A 14,987-nucleotide genomic window follows, 5' to 3' on the forward strand; every position below is an offset into this window, starting at 1 on the left:
GCTAGAATTCCCGCGTGACATTTCCCACCCCCCGTGACCTTTTGTTCTTTCATGTTTCGGATGAATACACGCATTGATTGTGGATATTGTGTTTGTGCGCAGTACCTGTGTTGTCTATCCACCTCTCGATCGTCCACAGACAAATTAGCTTTTGATGTGGGGCTGCAGGAAGACACTACAGGTATTTGCGGAAAATGAATCTTTTATCACCTTTCTCTTTGGTTGAGTTTTAAATAAATCTTTTCACATCGATTTCTCCCTTTGATTCAAGTTTAAATAAATATTTAGCCAGCTCTCAATGAATCATTGGCTTTTGTATTCGCAATGACATAACTGAATGATGACGGGGTATAATATTGAACAAAATCTTTTTGTGAGTCATGTTTTGACCTTCTTTATGTTCAGGTGAGGCATGCTGGTGGACCATTCATCCAGCATCAAAGCAACGTTCCGAGGGGGAGAAGGTTAGAGTGGGGGATGATCTCATTCTTGTCAGCATCTCATCTGAGAGATATCTGGTAATTGCCTTCTGCATGTGGGAACACAAAATACGTGACGAGGAAGCTCAAATATACCGTTGCGAGAACGAAGTCGACACATTTATTTTAGATGCTGCCGGGTTTTTGCAATATAAAAGATTGGAACCTTGGAAAATGTTACAAAATTGGAATCACCACTCACATGACCGAAACCTATCCAACACAATTGAAAAAGAAAAGGGAATGCATCTTTTTGAAAGAGGCACTAACAATAAACGCTTGAGCAAGAGGGCCTGATTGATGGGTAAAAGTTCACATGCAGGATTTTGTGTCAGACAGCAGAATTCATTGTTGCATTAATCACAACGTTGTCCAGGTCCTGAAGCAGTAAGCAGCCCCAGACCTCCGCACTGCCTCCAACATGTTTATGAATGGCACGGTATTCTATCAAATGCAGTGTTATTTTTACAGAAGATGGTACACACATTACAAAAACTGCAACTTGTGTTTAATCGGCCCACAGAATATATCTCAAAGTTTTATGCATCATGACGTTTTTTGGTGTGTGTGTCTGTATCAGAATATGGGAATATCGCATGGACACAATTGCCCATTGTCTTTTTTTTTTTTTTTTTTTTAACTCTACTGCGCTTTACTTTGTATTGTCCTTCACCAACAACCTTTTTTGCCTTGGGAGACCACGCCTGGGGCATTATGTCTCTTTCAACTTTAAGGCTCACTGCTACACACAGACCAAAAAAAAAATGGCCTTGAGGTTATTATTGAACAAAATGTGGGAAAAAAAAAAACATTTAGTGTAAACTGAATTGCATATTTAGGGAAAATGTATCTGAATTTTGATTCATGTGTTTGTGTTCTTCTAGCATCTATCCTATGGCAATCAGTGTCAAAATGTAGATGCCGCCTTCCAACAGACGCTGTGGACCGTTACTCCCATCTGTTCCGGCAGTGAAGTGGCACAAGGTACGGAAATCTTTTTCCATCACTCTTTGTTGATCACTTTACATGATACACTGCACTGTTTTATTTCGGCCAGAGCACAAGGCGATGCAAAGGCAAGCTTAGATCACTGTGTAATGGATCATCATTCATTTTGTGTGTTGTAGTGCTGGATCTCAGCCAGTTTCCACTGACAAATAAGACTGTTGATACATGGAGTGCACAAAAAAAAAACGTTTCCCATGGATTGCAACCCTTTGACAACGTCCGATACCAGTTTCGCTGCCCTCTTAGGGCCTTTTTACTATCAGGAGCTAATAGGCATGCAGGACTGACATAATTTTTCTCCCAGTAAACGATATCCATGAAAATGACTCTCATATGCCCATTTTAGGATTTATATTGTAACACACAAGCACAAGGTCCTCGGTACACCATTCTAATTACCGTCCACACAGAACATAAATAGCAAAGCAGAGAAAATTCATTTAATTTCATCTAATTACTGCTTTGTTATTCTAGGTTATTAGTTACAAAAAAAACCCCAAAAAACATTTGAACAAGCGTTAAACAGAATTAATGGATGGCTTGTTTTGGGAGATTGGATATCAGCCAACGTGACTCAGTCATGGGTCATGCTTACCAGCTGTTGGTTTCAAAAGCGCAATGTCCATGTCAGAATTAATGCTATAATAATTCACTTGATTCTGCTATCCTCCCCATGACAGAGCAACAACACCAACCAGATAACTGAAATAAAATCGGAATTAATTGTCGACGAGGCATTCTGGCTTCCTGCTTCTCTGATGTCATGTGTGTGTGGTACGCCCCATACATTTATTCATTTTTCTTTCATTCTCTGCTTAACCCCCCCCCCCCCCCCCCCCCCCCCCTTTCCCCACCTTTTCCGAACCTTTCTGCAGGTTTCTTGATAGGCGGGGATGTCTTGCGCCTCCTTCATGGTCATATGGATGAGTGTTTAACTGTTCCTTCTGAAGACCACGGGGAGGAGCAGAAGAGGTAAGATGCACGTGTACATCTGTAATGTAAAGGATTTTTTTTTCTGGTGGGTGGTCATCACTGTTATTGCTTCAGTATAGAAACTACTCGGGGTGATCCGCAATATCCACAGTTAGGTTCATATCACGTGATATTGGTTGCGGTTTTCAGTTCAATTTGGTAGATGTGGACTCTCAGGAAAATCAAATTTGTCTCACGTTAATGCTTGAAAGAATGAGGCACGCCAACATTTGGCATGTCATTGTGACAGGATGAGGTTAAAAACTGGTCAGATTCTGGCTGCAGAAAAAGGAGATATTAGTAGAGACAACGTGCTTTTATTTGTGGGAAAAAAAATATAATATTGAAAAAAAAATCCTTAAAACTAATCATTAGTGACCGTGATTAAAATGCAGTGGAATCTTTTTTAAAAGCATAAATGTAAAAATGGCTTCTCAAGCTCTCTAATTCCAGACTTGTTTGCACAAAAAAGAGGAGACAGCATGTTGGCTTTGGAGTTCTTAAGCATCTTTTTGCATCAGAAGATGATCACGTTCATGTAATACAATGGTGTCAAACTCAAGGCCCGGGGGCCAGATCTGGCCCGCCACGTCATTTTATGTGGCCCGCGAAAGCAAACCAAACATGTTGACTTCTATCATGATTGCTAAAATCTGGACCAAAATCTCAACTTCTCATATGTAATAAATAAGAGAGATATTGTAAGCATTTTCTTGTTACCCCACATTACAGTTGCTTAAACAATCGTTGAATCAACCAAACTGTCACTTCAGTGTGGCCTGCGACAAAAATGAGTTTGACACCCCAGATGTAATGGATAACAAATACATATTAGTGTCACATCAAAAAACTTTTTGTTTCGTAATTGAGGGATTAAGGGATTTGCAGTCCTCTTAGCTAAAAACAACCTACATCCTTAATCTACTATCTAACATCTGTTTATGAAGGACGATTTAATTTATGAAGGACTAATTAATCATGAAACATACAATTGAAATCCATAGTTAGAAGAGAATAAAACAAAAGTTACAGCACCGAACCTTGAATTAGTGCATGCAAAATAATTTACTTTTACAGCCATGTAGGATATTTGTAGCGGAGAGCGAAAATGATATTAATAGTTTTACCTTGCTTAGTTTTCTTTTTACTGAGGTGATATTGTGCTGGTTTTTTTTTACAATTTGTTTTAGTTATAAGTAGTTCTAGCTGTTTCATCACTTTTTCCATGCATGATCTTACAAAAAAGTTCTTTTAATGTGTTGCCAAATATTGACCTTTAATCGTAAATTAATGTTCTCTCAATGACACTGCTAATTCTTTAATGCGAAAGAGTAATGACATAAAGGAGTCTTTTGAACATTTCAAAATGTTGACAAACTGCAGTGTATGATACTTATTATTATTATTATTATTCTTATTTTCATCAACAGAACAGTGCATTATGAGGGTGGAGCAGTGTCGAGTCATGCCAGGTCCCTGTGGCGGTTAGAGACACTACGGGTTCTGTAAGTGTTTAGAAGTGTAAATACGTCCCTAACAACAAACACATTCATAACCTGATCACAATTATAGATATACAGTAGTCCTGTATATATTAGAGCCCGACTGATTTGGGATTTTGGGGGCTGATAACAAGATTGGGGGCAACAAAAATATCACATATATCGACCGATATCAGCTCTATTGAGCGATAGCTGATATATCGGCCGAAATATGAAATCTGCTTGGCTCTCGGCGAAGACGGCCGCTTTTTGCTCTGCTCGGTTGTGTGTCTGTTCCTCAACTGTTGAGTGACTTTTTTTTTCTACATTAACTAATATTATGCAAGTATAATTCATTCAAAAATTCCCCTTTAAAAATTTACTTTGAATTCCTGAGTGTAAAAACTTTTTCAAGTTTGATTTTTTTTTTTTTTCAAGTAAATATTGCTCCAGTTTTTTTTTCCAGTGTAAAATTTACTGTGAATATTTTACCCTCAAAATTGACTGTTTTGGAAATATAGGGTCTTTTTAGAGTAAAATGTACTGGATGAAATTTACTGTGGATGATTCAAGGCAAAGAAGCAGAACACCACTCATTTAAAAAAAAAAAAAAAGAACTTGAATTGGGACCACTGTCAATGTAAGGAATGTAAACTGTAAACTCTGTAACAGGATTAACAGTTGCCTAAATGCTTATTCATCTCATATCGGCCACCATACACTGAGCTATGCGTCGAAATCTGATGTGGCATGGTCCATCGCAAAAAAAAAAATTAAATTAAATAAAAAAATGGACCACTTGTCACACTCAAGCATTAGGCAATTTGATACATGGACGCTCTGCTTTGAGAACGTGAAGCAGGTAAATGTGGATTTTGAATAGAATCATGTACTTTGTGATCTTGGCATAGTATTTGGCATTAGTGTTGCTTAAAAGTCACTTTTTCAGAAAAAAGTGCCAGTTATTACTTTTTTTTTTTCTTCAAATTTGAAGGACATTTTTGAAGATGGCCGCCGGATGGGCGCCTGTTATTTGGTTTTCCTCAGAAACCATGGAGCAATTTTTGATATAAGCATGACATTTGGTAGGATGAATTGTGAATCCTTCATTTTGGGCTTTTTTTTTTTTTCAGGAATATCCCAGATATTGTCTTGTTTTGTTGAATGAACTGCTGTATATACAAAGACTGTTTATCACTGAATCACTCTGTCAGAACACGCTCTGCCTCCCACCCCTGCCCGCACAAACACACATTTCAGGGTTTACGGGAATCATGTCCCCGTGAAAGTCCTTGTGTCATCATTTTTGTGTCCTATCCATTACCGGTAATGTCCATTACACTCTCTACACCAAAGGTCACGCTCTAACAAGTACGGCATTTGTCTGTGGAATGATTTGCCTTCTCCTCTGTGGTACCCCAGTACGGAGATCTAATTTTATATCTGTTCTTACAAGCTCAGTTTCATTGCCATCCCAGCAAAGTTAAATGTTTAGGGGCAGTACTTTACAATCGGCTAAATTATAGAATCTAGACTCACCCACCCACGCCCCCAAAAAAACTGCCAAAAACAACATCTAACTGTTGAGTTACTAGAGGTATTTTTGTTGTTTTTAATGGAGAAATCTTGAAACTATAGCCACCATATTGATATTTTGCTCGGACTTTTTTCTTTTAAAGTGACTTATTAGGAACTTTCCAGACAAATGATCACAATTTGTAGTTATTGTTTTTGAGCAAAAGCACAAAACAGAGAGATGCCTGTTTGGCGGCCATCTTGAAAAAAATGGCCACCATATTTATGATCACAATTTGTAGTTATTTTTGAGCAAAAGCACAAAACGGAGAGATGCCTGTTTGGCGGCCATCTTGAAAAAAATGGCCACCGTATTTAAGTTATTGCACTTTGTTGAAAAAGAGACCCATAAGGAACACTTCTGCCATTTCTCTCTTTCACTTATACAGCTTTATTTTCTAGTTTTCTCACTTTTAGTTTGGTTATGATGTACTTTGTGTGATTTGTCATATCGTATTGAATCAATCAATTACTGTTCAAACCCTGATTCAAATGAAGTTGGGATATTGTGTAAAAATGTAAATAAAACAGAATACAATGATTTGAAAATGCTTTTCAATTTATATTCGATTGAATACTGTACACCACAAAGATGAAAAAAACGGTGTCCTCTTTCAGACCGCATATTCACTATACATCACAATAGGGCGAACCATGAGGAATAATCTCAACCTCTACAATTGCATAGAAAAAGTCTTCCGTCATTAAAACAAGCAAACAAACAAAACCAACCAAAAGGACGTGGTCAAAGCATACTGCTGGTGACTATTTCCTGGGACAAAGTGGTGGCTCTCCTTTATTTTGGATTTGTGTCCAGGTGGAGCGGTAGTCATATTCGCTGGGGCCAGCCGTTCAGACTCAGACACGTGACTAGTGGGAAGTATCTGAGTCTGATGAAGGAGAAATCATTACTGCTTATGGAAAAAGAAAAAGCAGATGTCAAATCGACAGCTTTTTGTTTCAAATCTTCCAAGGTACGTAAACTGTCACGTCATCCACTTGAAAGGATTCTTTGCTTTGTGTTCTTCAATTGCACTTTTTTTTCCAAAGGGCTGATGTTTCTCTGTCTTTTTCTCTGTTAGGAAAAGGTTGACCTTGGCGTAAAAAAGGAAGTGGATGGAATGGGTACCCCTGACATTAAGTACGGTGACTCAGTGTGTTACATTCAGCATGTCGACACTGGTCTGTGGCTCACGTACCAGACTGCCGATGCAAAATCTGCACGCATCGGTGACGTTCAAAGAAAGGTAATGTTATGGTTAAGGGAATTCATTTTCTGTTTTGTTTTCTTTTTGTATACACAAGGCATTATGATGCTTACATCATAATGCCTTCAGATTTCAGTTTTTGCAGTATTTTCTGTCAGAGATTCTGTGACATCATGTTTTGCCATGCCTTTTGAGGAATATCAAATAAAACATCAGATGATCTTTTTAATTTCCTCCGTATTTATTTTGCATGCTTTTATCAAAGTATAAGTCAGTGTTTTTAATGCCTGTCTTGATTATTTTTGGCTGTCACCAGGCCCTCATGCACCACGAAGGTCACATGGACGACGGGCTGACATTGTCTCGGTCGCAACATGAAGAAAGTCACACTGCCAGAGTCATCCGAAGTACTGCGTTCTTATTCAACCTATTCATCAGGTGGGTGGAACATACTGTTTGCTTTCAGTCAGTCATACGCCAAGCATGTTTAATTCACAATATGGTCCAGTCTATCATGCTTGTTAAAGGCAAAAAAAGTTATTTGTTAATTTTTCATTTTTGAATACCACCAGGGATTTTCATTTCTGCAAGAATTAAGTAAAAAAAAAATTGTGTGTTGAAAGATTTGCTTAAACCATGTTTTGGGCTGTCAAATTTATTAAGATGAAAATTTAAATTGAAGAGTGAATGATTGCTGCGGGCGGCATGGTGGTCGACTGGTCAGCATGGTGCAAGGTTCGATTTCGGCTCTGGCCTTCCTTTGCCAAGTTCGCATGTTTGCGACCCTCATAAGAAAATGGATGGATGATTGCTGATGCTGCCTACTCTTTAACTCGCAAAACGACAGGGGGACATATTTGTGGAGTAAAAAAAAAAAATGGAATGAGCTCTTCAAATGCCTCTAAAAGCCTCCCTATTAAATAATAAACATACTAAAAACCTAGACTACTGCCCACACTGCTCTTCTCACCAATTATCTTTTTTAGGGAAAGTATCGGCATGATTTTGACCCACTGATGTCTTTGAATTTTGGCCTGCCCGAGCAATTGTTGGATATATTTAAGTGAAACTTGTCAGCCAGAATTAGCACCATGCTGCCTGAAGAGCTGCCATTAACCACAAGCTAGTGCCAACTATCGGCCCGCAGAAGGTAGCTTCAGGAAGGGCATCCAGCTTAAAACTTTGCCAAACAGTTATGATCATTGAGCCAAAGGATTCCAAAACAGACCGTGGCCTGGGCTCACAGTGACCGCCGTTGACCTACACGGCCAGTTGGAAATTCAGCTGGCGTTTATGATCATCATAAAATTATCACACAAGCCAATTTAGACTCATTGGTGAGGAGATAACTTGACTACTGACTGGCCGCCCTACCACATCTCTGGCAGCTGAATTCAGTACTACAGTGAAACTCCTCTACAACGAAACCGACATGGGCGAAAATACCCCCTAGTGTGGAAAAAAATTTTCATGCATGAAAGCCATTCCTACTTTTCTGCTCCCCCAACAACAAAAAGTCCCCCTGTTCCGTGAACCAAATCTTCATCTCTGCTCTTGCCTCGCAACGAGATTCAGTACAATGAAAACAAGCCTTCCGCAAAAGTCTAATCCAACCTCAGCATGCCACAGCGACCTCGACCGCTTCATTCGGAAACAGCAACAGCAACCACAAACAACACTTGTTTACACATGCGCAGTAGTACAGGAAGTATTTGTTTCAGACGCAGCAATAACGTTGCATTGCTAAAATGGCGACAAAACGTACCTTTGCATAACAAGGAGTTAAGAAAAGCTTTAACGCTTGAAGACAGGATAAAGGTAATAAAACTGAAAGATGGAGGAGGCAAGATAAAAGACATTATGCAAGAAATTGATGGAAGTGAAAGTAAATGCTGATCACAAATTTCGCAATTTCTTTCCCTTTTTTTCTTTCTATGCTGGCTCTATCAAGTGTCAAATAAGTGCATGCTCATATGCACTATTGGAATAAAAATAAAAAGTACACATATACGTTTTTTGTGTGTGTTTGTGTTTACGTCTGAGATAAAATTTGCTACAGTGAAAAGTCCCCTGTTGTGAAAAATTTCTTGCTGCAACCATGATTTCATTGTAGAGGAGTTTCACTGTACATTGTTTTCATACTTTGCTGATATTTTCTGTGATCATTGTTGAACATCATTTCACCTTTTTCAGGTCTGCGAACCGTTATCAAACAATTTCCTAATTTGTTCATTGTTATTCACAGGAGTCTCGATACATTAAGAGCAAAAGGAAAGAGCACAACTTTTGATGTACCAATCGACTTAATCAGCTTGAGTCTTCAAGATCTCATTGGCTACTTCCAGCCACCTGACGATCACCTAGAACACGAAGACAAGCAGAATCTCCTCAGAGCTTTGAAAAACAGACAGAACCTCTTCCAAGAAGAGGTGATATGAGTGTGTGTGTGAGTGTGTGAGACAAGCACACCGCAAAAGGGATTTTATAAAACATGATGAAATTTTATAGTCCATTCTAGTTTGGTTTTCTCTAAATAACCAATTAGCCCTATTCCAGATTTATGCTTTGAGAGAGACAAAGGAGTCCCAGTTTACTGTATTTTGCTCATTTGTTTATTTACCAGGCGTCCCGGGCTGTGGTGGAAAGAAGGGGAGTGTGATTAGTTTTTTTTTCTGGAATACTACAGTGCAGTTTTTAAATTCAAAGACACATTGCCACATCAAAATAAATATAAATCAAATATATTTGTAAATACTACTTGGGTCTTGGTCTATTTGGAGTGTGCCATTTATTTATTATACACCTGGAGATTAATTGGCTCATGGCATCTATTGTGAGTCAGACTGACCCGTTTAATTTTTATTTTTTGAGGGGGGGGGGGGCTTATGTTGAGTGATGTTATTGACCAATACAAAGAAAATTGTATTTTCACATATTTACAATGGCGTTAATGATAACAAAAATAAAATGGATTTATGATGAAATTAACTGGATATGATGATGCATCACGGCTAACTTAAAAGTTGGAGCATGGTTCATAGCAGGATTCCGTAACATCAATGTAAAATATGAATCATTCAAAAAGCAAGATACATGATTCAAAAGTGGCCTTCGAACGAATGATTCATTAATCAATTTATTTGATACTATACTTTGTTTTAATACAATTTATATTGATACGGGAGCTAAGTGGCTTTTTTAGATATGACTGCATTTAGTCTCACCATCAAGAGAATTAGCTGAATAAGCCACCCTTTGTGTCTGTAGGGAATGATCGCCCTGGTTCTGGAGTGCATTGATCGACTCCACGTCTACAGCAGTGCAGCCCATTTCACAGAAGCAGCTGGAAGGGAGGCAGGAGCGGCCTGGAGCTCCAGCCTTAACTCTCTCTATCAACTGCTGGGTATGCACACATTGATGTGGGTGCCGTCCGTGCCTGGCACGGGGGGTTGGGGGGGGGGGCTTATGTTGAGTGATGTTATTGACCAATACAAAGAAAATTGTATTTTCCCACATTTACAATGGCATTAATGATAACAAAAATAAAATGGATTTATGATGAAATTAACTGGATATGATGATGCATCACGGCTAACTTAAAAGTTGGAGCATGGTTCATAGCAGGATTCCGTAACATCAATGTAAAATATGAATCATTCAAAAAGCAATATACATAATTCAAAAGTGGCCTTCGAACGAATTTTATGTTACTTGATGCACTGTAAGAATGATTCATTAATCAATTCATTTGATACTATACTTTGTTATAATACAATTTATATTGATAAGGAGCTAAGTGGCTTTTTTAGATTTGACTGCATTTAGTCTCACCATCAAGAGAATTAGCTGAATAAGCCACCCTTTGTGTCTGTAGGGAATGATCGCCCTGGTTCTGGAGTGCATTGATCGACTCCACGTCTACAGCAGTGCAGCCCATTTCACAGAAGCAGCTGGAAGGGAGGCAGGAGCGGCCTGGAGCTCCAGCCTTAACTCTCTCTATCAACTGCTGGGTATGCACACATGGATGTGGGTGCCGTCCGTGCCTGGCAATATTGACTCTCATTTCCTGCTCACTCTTGTCCCTTTTAGCTGCACTCATCAGGGGTAACAGAAAAAACTGCGCTCAGTTTTCGGGGTCCTTAGACTGGCTCATCAGCAGACTGGAGAGACTGGAGGCCTCCTCTGGTACGTTGGCAAGACTTTGATAAGAGCCTCACTATCTGGATCCATGGTGCCAATGATGAGTGCTATACAATGTGATTGGAAGTTGGGGAAAGTACGCAATGCCACCAGTGTTTTTTCGTGGCATCTTTCATCTATAAAGCTAAGTCTAAAGCAGGAGTGTCAGACTCATTTTTGTCGCGGTTCGCTTTGGGGTTACATCTTCCCTTCGATGGGCCGGTACAACCGTGAAACTGAATACATGTTTAGATATTATTACTTGTACACAACTAATTGATGGAATACCCGTTTTGAAGCCAGTCAACTATAATAGTTTGTTCAATTACCGTTGGAGTGAGTGTTGATAGGGTCACAAAATTATCACAAAAATCTCAACATTATTTATGATACATAACAATTTGACATTTTGGTGCAAATTTTAGCAAGGATAATGGAAGTTGACGTACATGATTTGCTTTCGCGGGCCACATAAAATGATGTGGCGGGCCGGATCTGACCCCTGGGCCTTGACTTTGACACCAGTGGCCTAAAGGCTAATAAGAGTTGCACAAAAGAGGAAAAATCAAGGAAAAATCAGCAACTTCACAGAGCACTCACTCAGTGTGAGAGGGTGGAAAGACGATGGCGGCGACAGGGTGGACATATTTGGAAATGCTGACGTAGCAGCCAAACAGGAACTAGACAGGGATACTTTTGCCATTGGTTTAGATGTAAACTAAACAAGATGCAGCTTTCATTATTGAAAATGAAAGCCTTGAAATAGTATTTATAAATTTGATTAAATAGCGCCTTTCAGGACAGCCGAGGATGCTTTACAGATCCTTGTAATGATGAGTGCTATACAATGTGATTGGAAGTTGGGGAAAGTACGCAATGCCACCAGTGTTTTTTCGTGGCATCTTTCATCTATAAAGCTAAGTCTAAAGCAGGAGTGTCAGACTCATTTTTGTCGCGGTTCGCTTTGGGGTTACATCTTCCCTTCGATGGGCCGGTACAACCGTGAAACTGAATAAATGTTTAGATATTATTACTTGTACACAACTAATTGATGGAATACCGGTTTTGAAACCAGTCAACTATAATAGTTTGTTCAATTACTTGTTGAGTGAGTGTTGATAGGGTAACAAAATTATCACAAAAATCTCAACATCATTTATTATACGTAACAATTTGACATTTTGGTGCAAATTTTAGCAAGGATAATGGAAGTTGAGGAAGTGGACGTACATGATTTGCTTTCGCGGGCCACATAAAATGATGTGGCGGGCCGGATCTGACCCCTGGGCCTTGACTTTGACACCAGTGGCCTAAAGGCTAATAAGAGTTGCACAAAAGAGGAAAAATCAAGGAAAAATCAGCAACTTCACAGAGCACTCACTCAGTGTGAGAGGGTGGAAAGACGATGGCGGCGACAGGGTGGACATATTTGGAAATGCTGACGTAGCAGCCAAACAGGAACTAGACATGGATACTTTTGCCGTTGGTTTTGATGTAAACTCAACAAGAGCATCTTTCATTATTGAAAAAGAAAGCCTTGAAATAGTATTTATAAATTTGATTAAATAGCGCCTTTCAGGACAGCCGAGGATGCTTTACAGATCCTTGCTGGTCAGAGAAGAAAAGGAGGAGGAGGGCAGCAGCAGAAAAGAAAATGAGTGCATCTGTAATTAATGAGTCACTGTATGTCATACCTTTTGTGGTCCATGTGCTACTAAGTGCAGTGTGAAAATGGCTTATCCCAGCTGACTAAGAGACAGGCCACAACCTTTTAACTGCCAGGCTGACATACCAACCCCACTTGTTCACTGTGCTGCCATCTGTGATTGATCGTCATTTTTTTCTCATTTTATCCGATTTTTTTGAGATAGAAATAATGAATATAAATTCCTCTCTTTCGTTGTTGTTGTTGTTATTGTTTGTTTTTGTTTTAACACCAAATGCAAATTTTCATTCAGGCATACTGGAGGTTCTTCACTGTGTGCTGGTGGAGAGTCCTGAAGCACTGAACCTTATCAAAGAGGGACATATCAAATCCATAATTTCGCTTCTGGACAAACATGGACGCAACCACAAGGTATGTGGTTCTAAACAGTCGAATGCAAGGCGCAATATTCGCCGGCATTCAGTTACAGTTATGAATTTGGGATCTGATATTCATCCGCAGAGTATTTTATTTTTATTATTATTTACAACCAAATCTATCAACCAGGATTTCTGATGTTCAGCATGTTTGTTGGTATTGGCAAGTGTGGTCCTGTATCAGTGATGTGTTCTGACATCCTTTCTGTATGTGCATGCTGTGTAGGTTCTTGATGTGTTGTGTTCCCTTTGTGTGTGTCACGGTGTGGCAGTACGCTCAAACCAGCACCTGATCTGTGACAACCTGCTGCCGGGAAGAGACTTGTTGCTTCAGACACGCCTGATGAATTACGTAAGCAGGTATAAAGATATCAACTGTGTGATAGCGTTCACTCTAGCTTGTCATTGTTTGAGCTGATGAGTGACAAAATTCCTTTTTCCTCTCATTTCAGCATTTGCCCTAATATCTTTCTGGGTGTTAGTGAAGGCTCTGCGCAGTATAAGAAGTGGTACTATGAGCTGATTGTAGACCAAGCGCTGCCATTCGTCACAGCTGAGGCATCTCACCTCAGAGTGGGCTGGGCCAACACCAATGGTTATGTGCCCTCCCCCAGCGGTGGGGAAGGTTGGGGCGGAAATGGAGTGGGTGATGACCTCTATTCCTTTGGCTTTGATGGACTCCATCTTTGGTCAGGTGCGGCTTGTTCGAACATTGTTGTACAAGATAAAAAGATCGAGTAGCAAAATAAATACATGGTTCATGATCGTGATGACCATCACGGCTCACTATTCGTACTTTAATCCTGTCATCATTGAAAGTTAGAGTTGGGGTTAATGTGAAAGGAAACGGTTCAAGCACAAGCTGCTGACTGCTGAAGCTGCGTTTGAAAATTCATGAAAAGGGATCGCTCTCTGCCTATCTGAGCACACACACTCTCAGAGTAGTGCATGGGTGTCATTCAATGGGAACCGCTGATGCACAGGATGTAGTCATATCTTTGATGTAACTTTTTTTTGCAGGCTGTATTGCAAAGACAGTTAGCTCACCCAATCAGCACCTTCTGAAAGCAGACGATGTGGTGAGCTGCTGCTTGGACCTTAGTGTGCCCAGTATCTCCTTCAGGATCAATGGTCAACCAGTTCAGGGCATGTTTGAGAACTTCAACTCTGATGGCCTCTTTTTCCCCGTGGCCAGCTTCTCTGCTGGAGTTAAGTCAGTGCATTAATCAAAGCAAATCCACTATTCGTACTTTAATCCTGTCATCATTGAAAGTTAGAGTTGGGGTTAATGTGAAAGGAAACGGTTCAAGCACAAGATGCTGACTGCTGAAGCTGCGTTTGGAAATTCATGAAAAGGGATCGCTCTCTGCCTCTCCGAGCACACACAGTCTCAGAGTAGTGCATGGGTGTCATTCAATGGGGACCGCTGATGCACAGGATGTAGTCATATCTTTGATGTAACTTTTTTTTGCAGGCTGTATTGCAAAGACAGTTAGCTCACCCAATCAGCACCTTCTGAAAGCAGACGATGTGGTGAGCTGCTGCTTGGACCTTAGTGTGCCCAGTATCTCCTTCAGGATCAATGGTCAACCAGTTCAGGGCATGTTTGAGAACTTCAACTCTGATGGCCTCTTTTTCCCCGTGGCCAGCTTCTCTGCTGGAGTTAAGTCAGTGCATTAATCAAAGCAAATCACCCACAATCACAATCCTTTACCTGCTCACTTGTTCCTTGTCTTTTGTATAGGCTTCGTTTCCTTCTTGGGGGTCGCCACGGAGAGTTTAAGTTCCTCCCACCGCCAGGTTATGCTCCTTGCTTTGAGGCCGTGTTGCCAAGAGAGAAACTGAAACTTGAGCCCTGTCAACACCAGACCTCAGCCAGAGACCTTTTGGGACCCACTGTTACCATGAGTCAGGCAACATTCACGCCCATGCCTGTGAACACCACCCAGGTGAAGATGGCTAGATTATGCCGTATTTATTAGACTGACGAACAGACAGACAGA

General features: G+C 40.1%; 1 protein-coding gene across 1 annotated transcript in view; it reads left to right on the forward strand.

Moving 5' to 3' along the window:
- The window catches only part of ryr2a (ryanodine receptor 2a (cardiac)), a 136,653-nt gene that overhangs the window by 13,992 nt on the left and 107,674 nt on the right, over positions 1-14,987 (forward strand). The window contains exons 5-20 of the mRNA XM_019892584.1: positions 103-181; positions 406-518; positions 1,364-1,463; positions 2,363-2,459; positions 3,890-3,964; positions 6,333-6,489; positions 6,598-6,762; positions 7,040-7,161; positions 8,969-9,152; positions 9,991-10,126; positions 10,813-10,908; positions 12,861-12,979; positions 13,211-13,344; positions 13,437-13,678; positions 14,005-14,197; positions 14,729-14,933. Coding sequence (XP_019748143.1) covers positions 103-181; positions 406-518; positions 1,364-1,463; positions 2,363-2,459; positions 3,890-3,964; positions 6,333-6,489; positions 6,598-6,762; positions 7,040-7,161; positions 8,969-9,152; positions 9,991-10,126; positions 10,813-10,908; positions 12,861-12,979; positions 13,211-13,344; positions 13,437-13,678; positions 14,005-14,197; positions 14,729-14,933 — 2,217 coding nt within the window. The remainder of the gene's footprint in view (positions 1-102; positions 182-405; positions 519-1,363; positions 1,464-2,362; positions 2,460-3,889; positions 3,965-6,332; positions 6,490-6,597; positions 6,763-7,039; positions 7,162-8,968; positions 9,153-9,990; positions 10,127-10,812; positions 10,909-12,860; positions 12,980-13,210; positions 13,345-13,436; positions 13,679-14,004; positions 14,198-14,728; positions 14,934-14,987) is intronic.

This window comes from Hippocampus comes, unplaced genomic scaffold (genome assembly GCF_001891065.2).
Source record: "Hippocampus comes isolate QL1 unplaced genomic scaffold, H_comes_QL1_v1.1 scaffold47, whole genome shotgun sequence".
Taxonomy (NCBI): Eukaryota; Metazoa; Chordata; class Actinopteri; order Syngnathiformes; family Syngnathidae; genus Hippocampus; species Hippocampus comes.